Genomic DNA, 11,258 nt, shown 5'->3' with positions numbered 1-11,258 from the left:
TCCGTCGATGGAGCCATGTAGATTTGTTGTTTTGGCAAAGTCAAATGAAGCCGCGATTTAAATGATCGCGGCCTCATTTAAATTTACATGGCTGCTGCGCTGAGCTGACAAACAGCTGATCAGCTGTTTGTCCGCTCGGCGCGCTAGTCTGGACGCTCCCCTGCCGACATCAAAGCCCTTTGTTGGCAGCCCCGGTAAACCTTGTCCCACGAGGAATAACGGGGCTGCCGACAAAGGGCTTTGATGTCGGCAGGGGAGTGTCCAGACTAGCGCGCTGAGCGGTGAAACAGCTGATCAGCTGTTTGTCGGCTCAGCGCAGCAGCCATGTAAATTTAAATGAAACCGCGATCATTTAAATCGCGGCTTCATTTGACTTTGCCTATGTGTCTAATCTACATGCCTCTGACGACAGAGGCATGTAGTCTAGACACAGCCTTAGAGTCCAGGCTGATTCCATCCTGGTTTAACGCTGACTCAGCAGGGAAAAGATAGGTACATGCTGTGGTGTTTAAATAGTTCAAATCCCATGCTCATATCTTTAGCAAACCCCAGAAAACACTGACTCCGCTAGAGCCCATTGCAGTCCTGGAATTAAGTGATTTATACCTGCTCTCTCATTAGCTGTTTCCATCACCCTGGAAGTTTTAGTAAATAAAAGGTAATTTTATGGGAGAAGCAAGAGCCAGGGAGAGATTTTGACCAGGGTTACTAGGGAATAATGCATTGTGGTGACTGCGAGTTGTTGCATGCAAAGCAATGATCGCTGCTGTCCACAGACCGGATATTGCAAGGGAGCCAATGAAAGTTGGGGGAGTCCTCAGTACCTAACATGAGTCTGCAGTCTCAGTGCAGGTGATAAGCAATGCTGCTTTGAGGTGCAATTTGAGAAGCACTCAGCATGACCTTATTGCTGCTCCCACTGATGACAGCACTAGATAAATTCATGGAGGATGGGTCCATCAGTGGCTATTAGCAGGGATGGTGTCCCTAGCCTATGTTTGTCAGTAGCTGGGAAGGGGTAACAGGGGATGGATCACTTAATGATTATCTGATCTGTTCATTCCCTGTGGGCCACCTGGCATTGGCCTCTGTGCCCCAAGTGCATTTTAAGGAGATCATGCCCAGTTTGTACAAAGGGCTACTTCTAAAAAGCTGGACTCGCAGCCGTTTCCTCCTCACACAGTGCACCAGGTACATGATTGCAGAACAAGGCTCACAATGTAGTCTAATTTCTGTGGGAACTAGTCAAAGGCGCTGAGAGCTGAATTTGGCTCTTTAAGGTGAAGTTCCTTGCTCCCTGCATCCCCCGGGGTATGTCTACAGTACAGAGTTTTGTCAGAAAAACGGATGTTTTTCCGACAAAACTTGAGGAATGTCCACACTGCAATTGTGTTCTTCCAAAAGAAAATTGAAAGAACAGAGGCATTTTTCCGGCATTGGTAATCCTCTTTTGCAAAAAGGCATGAGTGGACGGGGAAAAGGGAGTTCTTTCAGAAGAAGAGGAAAGAGGAAAAAGCACAGGTGCCCTGGTGGCCATTCTGTCGATAGTAATCACAGCTGAAATGCAAGACTGCGTCCATTCAGTCTGGACGCTTTCTTTTGAAAAAGCAGATGGCTTTTCAATGCACTTTTGCAATGTGGATGCTCTCTTTCATAAACATTTTTTTCGGAAGATCTCTTCTGAAAAAAGCTTCTTCCGAAAGAAGCCTGCGATCTAGACCTAGCCTCAGTCTCTCCACATGATGAGATCAGCAAGCCAGCTGGTAGGGGAACAAGTCCCCAGAGCATTAGCATCATTCTGCCTTTAGGTACCTCATCCTCCACTGCCATCACCAGAACCTTTCCTGAAGTGCAACTGCTCTTTTGCCTGGTGAGCAAGGGCTGGTTGCAGAGAAGGTGGGAGGTGCAGGAAGGAAAATCAGTAACAGGTTAACAGTGGGAATTGATGGGAGTGTGTGTGTGTGTGTGTGGGGGGGGGGAATAGACCATTAATAGAGGTCAATAACTAATCAATAATGAGTACAGATTAGGGGTAAACTACAGTACAGCCATGGAGAAGCTTATTGTGCTACAGCCTGTTCTCAATTCCTGCTTCTGCATTTTGGCACCTTAGCTTCTAAATTTGCTGCAGCAGAAAGCAGGCTTGTTATTTGCCCTCTTCCCCAGAGGACTCTTATCTAAAGAATGGCCTGTACCGTATCCTCCTGTTTAAACTTCTAAGCAACTGCAGTGCAGAGGCAAGGACTAAGGGATGGTCACCGAGGCTTAGTACAGTGGGTTAGTAGCTTGTCAGTCTAAGGTAAAGGGCAGAGTTGGAAGTGTGGACCAACTTGGGAAAGGAGCTGCCTGGCTGTTAACGCTTTGGAGTAGGATTTGAGCTGAGCAACTACAAAGCATGTGGATGGTAGCGACGGCAGTCTTTGCCATTCATGGGATTTGCCAGACTGGATCAGCCCACTGACCCATCCTGACCACCCGCCAATTGCTGCAGAAGCTGTTTGAAGCTGCTCACAAGATTGGCATGTTGGAACTCACTGGGAGGGTTCGGATTAATGGACAGAGGGTAGGCAAAAGCCATCAATTGCACAAGATACAGGCAGTCCATCCCCTGGCTATCTCTATTCTCCACCACCCATGTGCTATGTATTTATTACACATAGCTGAACTGCATCCAGATGGTTGGTAAAAGGTGTGTATTTATGGAATGGCACCAAAAATTAGCAGGATCATTTGCTGGGGGAAGAAGTTAAGCACACGAATCCTTGCAGGGAAGGAGAGCAGACTGGCTATGAAGAAATGGAACTTGCTGAGTTAAAACGAAAGCCAGCCAGGCATGTCCAAAGCACACTATCCCAGTGAAGCAGATGGCGACTTCTGAAGCCATTGAATTCAACTCATCTCACCATGGCAGGGTTTTCCTGTCATTCACTTGTCCCTTTCCCCATCTCTTTCCTTTATCTTGGATGCACTAGGTGAGCAGGCTGGAATTAACACAGCTTTGTGCTCTCTTAGGCTGGGATTTTCAAAGAGAACTAAGGGAGATGGGTGCTTGACTCAGTTAACAACAGATGTTGGGCACCTAAGTCCGTTAGGCTCCTGGGGAAATTCCAGCTTTAAGCAACAGGAGGGACTGAATCTGAATGCCATGCCTCCTCCATTGCTGCACTTATGTATTAGACAGGAGGAGAGACAACCTATCCTGCCAAAGCCAGCTTCTCTTGCCTGGTAGAGACAGGGAGCTAACTGCAGAGTGGGGCCATTACAGGAGCTCAGGACCGAATGGGAAAATGACCATCAGCGACGAATGCAAAGGACACAGGTAAAAAAGTCATTTCTTTGGGTATCCCTTTGCTTCTAGGCAGCGCTGATAGGCGCATCTTTCCTGGAACTAGTGCAAAGTTTGAATCCCAATTCAAACTCTTCCCACAGTTTGCACGGGGTGGGATGGAAGGAAACACAGGGGTCTTACAGGAAGGGTCAGCTAGGGAGTTTTGGGCTGGATCTGGACCCAAATTTCTCCCGAGTATGGGATGGGGCAGAACGCACCAGGGCAAAAGCTGTCAGGCAGCAGGGCAGGTGAGGACGTACATATTGCTTGTGAGCAATGACAAAATCACTGCTGGAATCTTTAGTTATCCTCATGGAGCAACCATTGGGCCGCCCTCACAGAAGAGCATGCATGCAAATGTCCATCAGGTGGCAGCATTTGCACACATCCCTATTTAAATTCTTGCTGGTTGGAACACCTTTGGAAGAGGGGTTGGAGCAGCAAAAATTCTGGAGCCCTGGGCTCTAGGTCAGATCCATCTGAAGTATTTGGGGAGGGGAGCGACCAGGGAGGCTGCTATGTCGCACATACGAGCAGCACGCATGAGCACCTAGAAACCTTGGCAGGTGGAGGCAGCAACACCTAAGCAGTTATGTGGCCACAGCAATGTGAGGCCAGTGAACACTAGCTGAAAGTTGAGCCACCCAGCTGCCAAGGGGCCTGTAGGAGGCTCCAGACCTTGCTGGACTCACTTTGTTAGAAGTTTAGCTCTGGGGAGTCAGGGGGAGATCCTGTTCTCAGAAAACAAGCTGTGGGAACCCTCTTCCTTTGCCATGGCCAGTGACGTGTTACCCATTGGACACAGACGAACTCCTCAAACAAAATAAAACTCCAGACTTCCCATTAACAGCAACAAAGCTCACTGACATGGAAGGGGCAGCCTTCCTCTCCATCCAATGACCACATGGGCCGGGCCTGGAGAGTCCAAAGGAAAGCAAGGAAGATGCAGCAATTCAGCCAAGTTCCACGTTGAGGTGGGAAAAGGGGTCTCAGGCAACACAGTTTCTCTCTAGTCCTCACTGCCTGATCAGGAACAGCCAGCTCTCCTGCCCCCCAGCCCCTCCCCAAACACCAAAGAATGCAGATGACCACTAAGATGGTGATTTCATGCAGCCGCAAAATGCCCTCGTCAGACCGAGAGAAGAAGAAACTTAGTTTTGTAAGAGCCACTGTGGATTATAAAGCCATTGCACTTCAGCAGGGAACTCCGAGAGAAACAAGGAGTGAAAAGAAACCACCACAGGACGACAGAGAGAGAAAGGAAAGGGAAATCATCAGGACACGACGACAGGACAAGAGACAGAGCATTTTCCGTGGGCAGGCCCCGCAGAAAAAGAGCCGCCGTGTCCGTGTAAATACAAAACCCAACGCCCTCTGGCTGGAGGGGGCGGCTGCCGCTGCAACTGGTTTGGCATCCCGTCTGGGGTTCGGGTTATGAGCAGAAAACCCTGCAAGGAAAAAGGGAGAATGATTTGCTACCAAAGTTTCTTTCCACACATGGCCCAGCAGTGCCCCTTTCTGGCATGGGACAGTGAGGGTACATCTACACAGCAACATTATTTCAAAATCACTAGTGTTATTTCAAAATAACTTAGTCTGCGTCTACACAGCCGGCAGTTATTTCAAAATAATGTCGAAATACTGTCAAGCTGGAGTACTTCTTACTCCGACTCCTGTAACCTTCCTTGTAAGAAGAGTAAGAGAAGTTGGAATAAGAGAGCTCTATTTCGAAATAAGTGCTGTGTAAACGCTCCCAATTTCGAAAATAAGCTACGCATTTGATGTAGCTCAGGGGTCCTCAAACTTTGTGATACCATGACCCCCTAAAAGGCTACATAAATTTGTGTGAGCCCCCCGCCCCCCCCACTGTCCTGAGTCACTTCCTCCCCCCTTCTCAGACTCCTTGCCATCCTGTGGTTCCTTCAAGGCAGTGGTCCCCAACACGGTGCCCACGGGGGCATTTGTGTGCGCTCGCCAAGTGTTTGGGGCTGGCCTGGTCCTGGGCACGTGGCACATGTATGGTTCCGCAGCTGGCCCCGGCACACTGGGATTGGCCGCCCGCGCTCTGGGCGTGCGGCACTTGGAGGGGGTGCTGGCCCCGGGCACGCGGCCCTTGCGGGGGAGCTCCGGCCCTGGTCACACGGCGCTTAAAGGGGGCGCTGGCCCCAGACGTGCAGCACTTGGCAGGGGAGGACGCCGGCCCCAAGCGCGCGACGCTTGGTGGGGGAGCGCCGACCCCGAGTGCGCAGTGCTGGGAGAGGGTGCCAGCCCCGGGCGCGTGGCCCTTTGAGGAGGCCCCGCCCCCAGGCGCGTGGGGGGGCCCCACCCCCAGGCGTGCGGCGCATGGCGGGGGGCCTGCCCCCGTCCCCGGGCACGCAAGTGTCCCCGCCCTCTGGCGCCCGGTGGGCGAATGGCCATGCCCCCTGGCGCCCGGCAACCTCCAGTGGTTGGGGACCACTGCTTCAAGGTGTTTGCCGTCCTCAACGCCCTTCTTCCCTGCAGGATCCTTCCCCCCCATCTCTTTCTCCTCTGTGCCTCTTTTCTGCTCCACGACCATTAGGTTTTTTGTTTGTTTGTTTGTTTGTTTCCTCTCCTCTGCCTCCTCTTCTGACCCCACATACCCTTATTTACCTCCGGGTCCTCTGCCCTGACCCAATCCCCCCGACCTCCCCCAGCTGGGGAAGCATTCGGTCGCCCGGCAACCGTGCCCCAGCTGGCCGCTTGCGTATCCGCTCCTGCACCAGTGCCGGCCTCACTCTCCTGCTGCCTTGCCTCCTCCTTCAGCTGAGCCACACTCCTGGAATCCCGTGGCCCCAGCCACACTGCGCTGCTTGCTGGTGGCTGCTTTCCGCCGCCCTGCCACTCTTTGCGGCCCAGGTGAGAGGGGTCGTAAGTGAAAAACCAAATCCAGCTGCGACCCCCTTGTAAGTTGTTTGTGACCCCCCTGAGGGTCGCGACCCCCAGTTTGATGTAGCTCAATTTGCGTAGCTTATTTCAAGTTAAGCCCTGCTGTGTAGATGCACCCCTAGTGTTTAAACTAGGGGTGGGGCCACTGACCCACAGAAAAATCAGTTGGAGGCCACACACAAGTGAGAAGCAAAAAACAAAACAAACAAAAAAACAAAAAACCCCAACAAACCCTCAGAGAGGGGGTCCCCGACTGAGGAAGAGACACTCCCCCCAATCTCCTCACACACCAGAGCCTACAGGGGGGCTCAGCCTAGTAGATTTTGTGTGTTCCAGCCCCACAGGGAGACAGTGGGAGGGGGCTGGAGCATCAGCACAGGATCTCTGATGCTGGGGGCGAGCCTCAGGGGCCAGATCTAGGGAAGCCGGGGGCCACATCTGGCACCTGAGCCTTAAGTTGCCCATCGCCTGGTTTAAATGCAATGAGCAGATCTGGCCATTAGCCTGCCTGGGGCATGGGCTGATGCCAAGTGCTGACTCTGAGTCATTCAAGTTAATCAGGGTCACTGCTGAACCAGTACAGTTAGCTGGGAGTCAACATGAGGCCAGGAAAGACACCTTGGATTCTAATGTGTATTCTGCCATTTGATTTTAGTGTGAGCAGGGTCAGGTCTTCAGTTAGCTCCTCTGGCTGCCTAGCTCCCTGGGTAGCCAGCAAGTTTGCCCCTACCACGACCAGGTGTGCTCTGCAGAGCCATAGGTCTCAGGGAGTCTGACAAGTGGCCAGCTTGGTTTCCACTGACAACATTGACACACTGTGACAGAACGAGTCAATTCTATCAAATTGGCATGTTCCCACTGAATTTCACTCCACTGGGAAACTTTCAGCCAGCTCCAAGTTATGACTGCCCACTCATGCTTCATTGCGCCTGTTGTCCCAGGGGCTTGTGGTATGGAAAAGGCTGGGGTAGTGGATGAAATGGGTCAGCTCCATCTTGGCGCAATTCCTTTGGGAAGCAATAGTTATGCCAGGAAGGGATTTGACCCATTAAGATGATCATTCTCTCAAAGAAACCAGAGTGCAGCTTTATACGTTTCTGCCTTTCCAATCAGACACACGTTCCTGTCACTGTTATTACAAGCTCCATCCATGCAAATAAATAAAAGGATCCTTCTGAGTTTTATTCCACAACCCACCTGCATTTAAGAAACAATTGTTCAGGTTAAAATAAGCACATCAACTCACTCATCCGCGTCTTTTTTGCTTTCCTCAATGAATGCAATTGACTCAGATCTAAGGCGGTTAGTCACTTCATATGTACGCAAGGTGACGCCAAAAATATCCTCATGGTAGCGGTTGTCATCCTGAAACCAATGACAGAAGAGGCATGGCACCAGGAGAAAGGCATAGTCACAATTCTGTAGCATAGGCCTAGGCAAAATATGGCCCGAGGGCTGGATCTGGCCTGTCAAACTATTGGATCCATCCCACGGGCACCATGGGGAGCTCCAGGCAGACTTCCCAACTTGCCCTGCAGACCACTCATAAAAGTGACTGCAAGGCCGTTTCTCTTTAAAAACTGTGAGCCAAGAGGGGTGGGGGGAAGGCTTCAGGCATAACTCCTGCCCCCAGTACAATCCCATTGGCCGGTTTCTGGCCAGAAACTGGCCAATGAGAGCTGCCTGTTTGAATAACAAGCAGCACATGGAGCACCACGCTCCCCACCCCCGTCCCTCCAGCTCAGTTATTCACACAAGCACATGGCCGTGCAGCCTCTGTGTGTGTGGGAGGCAGCCAGGCTGGATGGCTGAGAAACATTTTAAGCTCTGCAGGCAGGCAGGCTGATTGGGCTGCTGGCTGGTAAGACTCCTGGCCAGAGCCTGCCTCTAGCACCCCAGTCCCTCCCGTCCACAACCCTTTGCCCCCAACTCCTGCCCTGTTACTCCACACGTACCCATACCCTCTCCCAGATCTAGCACTCCAATCTCCTGCACCCAGTCTCCTCCCCTAGGTCACAAACCGAACCCCTAAACCCATCCCTTGCCCTTGGTCATAACCCCTTCCTGCCCTAGGTAACATTCCAAAATCCTGCACCCCAGATCCCTACCCTAGGTCAAAATTGCCTCCTTCACCCAAAACTCCCTCCTAGACCCCGCTCTTCCTCCTACACTCCAAATCCCTCCCCCCTCCAAGATCCCTGCTGCACCCAACCTCCATACCTCTTCCATTAATATCATGAAAGAGTGCAGCCCTCAACCACTCCAAAATCTTGGAGTGGCCCTCATAAAAGATTATTGCCCTTCCATGTTGTAGCACCTATAGATGCTGGTGCTCTAGGCAACTAAGCACTAGTCCCCCCCGGGGGTGCTGAAGATGTGGGGGAAAAGGGTTACCAACTCTCCTGGACCAGTCAAATCGGTCTGGCCCATCCTGTAGGGGAGAATTGGCAACCTGGCGCAGGGCCAGGAGGGAGCACAGCAAGAGGAACAACAGGCAGCCACAAAGTCAGCAGAAGAGAAGAGCACTTTTAAGGGGAAAGTGTCGCTTCTCTCTAACTGCTCGCTGTGCAGCTACCCCTGCTTGGTCCTCCAGCCTGTGAGGGCCACTTGCCTCTGCTTGGTGAGCAAAGGCTGAATGCTGAGTTGGGGGTGGGTGACTGAGGTATGTGGTTGGGGGGCAGCTGGACTGGCACTGAGGCAGGGAAAGGGGCTGCTTGATGACTGGAACACATAGCTGCATAGGGCACTATGAAATGTGGGGCAATTTGGTGCCCCAAATTTTGTGCTGCCCTACATGGCTGCATGTTTTGCCTATCGGTAGGGATGTCCCAGGTAGCTGAGATGGGATCCTATTTTGCTGGGTACTATGCAAACATAGTGTAAGACAGTACCTACCCTATACCAAATCAGCAAGAAAGAAAAAGCCTACATGGGGAAACTGAGGCACAGAGCTGGGAAGTGACTTCCCCAAGATCATCCAGTAAGTCAGGGGGCAGAGCCATGAACAGAGTCTGGGTCTCTTGACACTCTGTCCAGTGTTCACTGCATAGCTTCTTCAGCTACATAGTTCATACCTTAAGGTTCAAAAAAATAGAGAAAGGAAGCCCAGGGGAACTGGGGGTTGTACTGCAGCCTGGAAGGAACACTGCCATCGTGAACAGACTAGACTGCAAGTCAACCAGTGCCCTTCACTGAATGGAATTGAAACTGCCTATCTGTATGTCATAGGCTTATATTGCTAATAACTTCCTTGGTAGCTCAAATGCTAAAGGTCTGTGTCTGTGCAGCAGTAGGATCTGCATGGCCATTGCATGAGGAAGTGACATCCATGAAGGTGCCAGGTGGACATAGATTTGTCATATTTGTTTATTACAGTGAGGATGCAATAGCCAGTTTTTGGATAGTTAAGCAATGTGCATGGTGGGTACAGGCTAGTAGCTGGCTGGGCATTGCTAATGTCCCAGAGGCATATCCTGGATAAAGTCAGCATTGCAAAAAGACCTGGAATAGGAGCTTGGGATGGCATGTCACTGGCATTGGAGCTGCACCAGTAGTAGGCCAGCAATGTATGATGTGCAAATGTGGACAAGGCTAACAGGTTAAGCTGCTGAAATGGCGCTCCCTGAGAAGCTGCCCTCAAGAATTCCTCCAGGAACTCGTCCTTCACACAGACTTGCTCCCCCAGATACACTGCCGGCTGGCTTCAGCAAGAACCGTTCTGCCGACTTACAAAATTGAAGACAGGGAGCTAGATGGCACAGCCTGAGCAGGGCCGGCCTGAGCCATTCTTGCACCCTGGGCAGCGGCCTGCCCCGGGTGCACAGCACCTGATTGATGTGTATGGGGTGCCGCACCCCCAGGCACGTGGCGCAAGTGCGGCCCCGCCCCCAGGAACACAGCACATGTGGCCCGTGCCCAGACAGCAACCTATCGGGGGGTGCCTGATCCAGCACCCATTACCACTTCAATCAGGCGCCCCCCCCATAGGTTGGCACCCCGGGCAGCTGCCCAGCTAGCCCTCTCCTTAATCCGGCCCTGAGCCTGAGGTCACATGAGAAAGGGAATTTGGCAGCCTCAGCCTAGTTCTCTACTAGCTCACCCACCACCCAGCTCCTTTGGCAAGTGAGGAGCCTGGGAGGGAAGACCAGAAGTCAGGTCAGGAGGCCAGCGGGGATGGTGCCTGTGACACTCCCAGAGGTCATGGACACAATGCTCCAATCTGCAGCGATTGTGTAGGAGAGCCCAAAGCCCTTGCCTTGGCACAAGCTTTCACTGATCCCTGCAGCATGCTGGGGAGCTGCTACTCACCCTCAGCTTGCTGATGAAAGCACCAGCCTGCTCCACAGACAGCTGCCCCTGTTGCTTGACGATGCGCTGAATGGCTTTGAAGACATCTCCTGCCATGGTGACGTCGCCACAAACATAGATGTGGCCTCCCTGCTCCTTCAGCGCCTTGTACACTGACTGCGCCAGCTGCTCCTGCAGCACGTCCTGCACATATTTCTGGGTGGGAGGGGAAAAGAACGGACATTGCACAGTGCCTGTCACCCACAGCTCCCCAAAGGCACAGCCCAGCTGTGTACACAGGATTCACTTCACCCAGTCATCCAGTGGGGTGGGACACGGCAGCCATTTAACCCCAACGCAGCAATGCTGCACGACGGTTTTGGATGGGGACTGAGGACAGCCAGAGCATGCATGTTTGCAGGAGCTACGCTCCAGACATTCTAAGCGAAGTCAGTGGAATTCCACAGCTGGAAATCAGGCTGGTAGCATGACAGAACCTGCGGGGGGAAGTCAAAGACCCAATGGGACGCCTCCAAGGCCCTGGGGTCAATACTTGGCTAGCACCAGCGTATTTTTTTTCACAGCCAGAAGTGACTTGTGGATCCTTCAATGGAGGATTCGTTGGCCCGTGTAGCTGTTAAAAATTTGAGCCAAGAACACATTCTCAAATGAGTGCTGGCAAATCCCCCCAGGTGACCACATCAGAGGCCTGACACTTTCCCTATGGGGCTGCTGG

General features: G+C 52.2%; 1 protein-coding gene across 6 annotated transcripts in view; it reads right to left on the bottom strand.

Annotated features, from left to right (window-relative positions):
* Positions 1–320: 320 nt before the first annotated feature.
* NOS1 (nitric oxide synthase 1) overlaps positions 321–11,258 on the bottom strand; it is a 174,477-nt gene continuing 163,539 nt past the window's right edge. For 5 of the 6 annotated variants that reach the window (XM_075898163.2, XM_075898160.2, XM_075898158.2 and 2 more), the window contains 3 exons: positions 10,544–10,738; positions 7,482–7,600; positions 321–4,776 (listed from right to left, as the gene is read on the bottom strand). In XM_075898163.2, the coding sequence (XP_075754278.1) occupies positions 4,761–4,776; positions 7,482–7,600; positions 10,544–10,738 (330 nt within the window). In that variant the 3' untranslated portion in view covers positions 321–4,760. Of the gene's footprint in view, positions 4,777–7,477; positions 7,601–10,543; positions 10,739–11,258 lie in introns of those variants that run through there. The other variant, XM_089775292.1, reaches the window with a different exon arrangement.

This window comes from Pelodiscus sinensis, chromosome Z (assembly GCF_052426305.1).
Source record: "Pelodiscus sinensis isolate ZL-2025 chromosome Z, ASM5242630v1, whole genome shotgun sequence".
In the NCBI taxonomy this organism is placed as follows: Eukaryota; Metazoa; Chordata; order Testudines; family Trionychidae; genus Pelodiscus; species Pelodiscus sinensis.
Note: the sequence above shows the minus strand (reverse complement) of the source record. Positions and strands in the feature narration are given on the sequence as shown.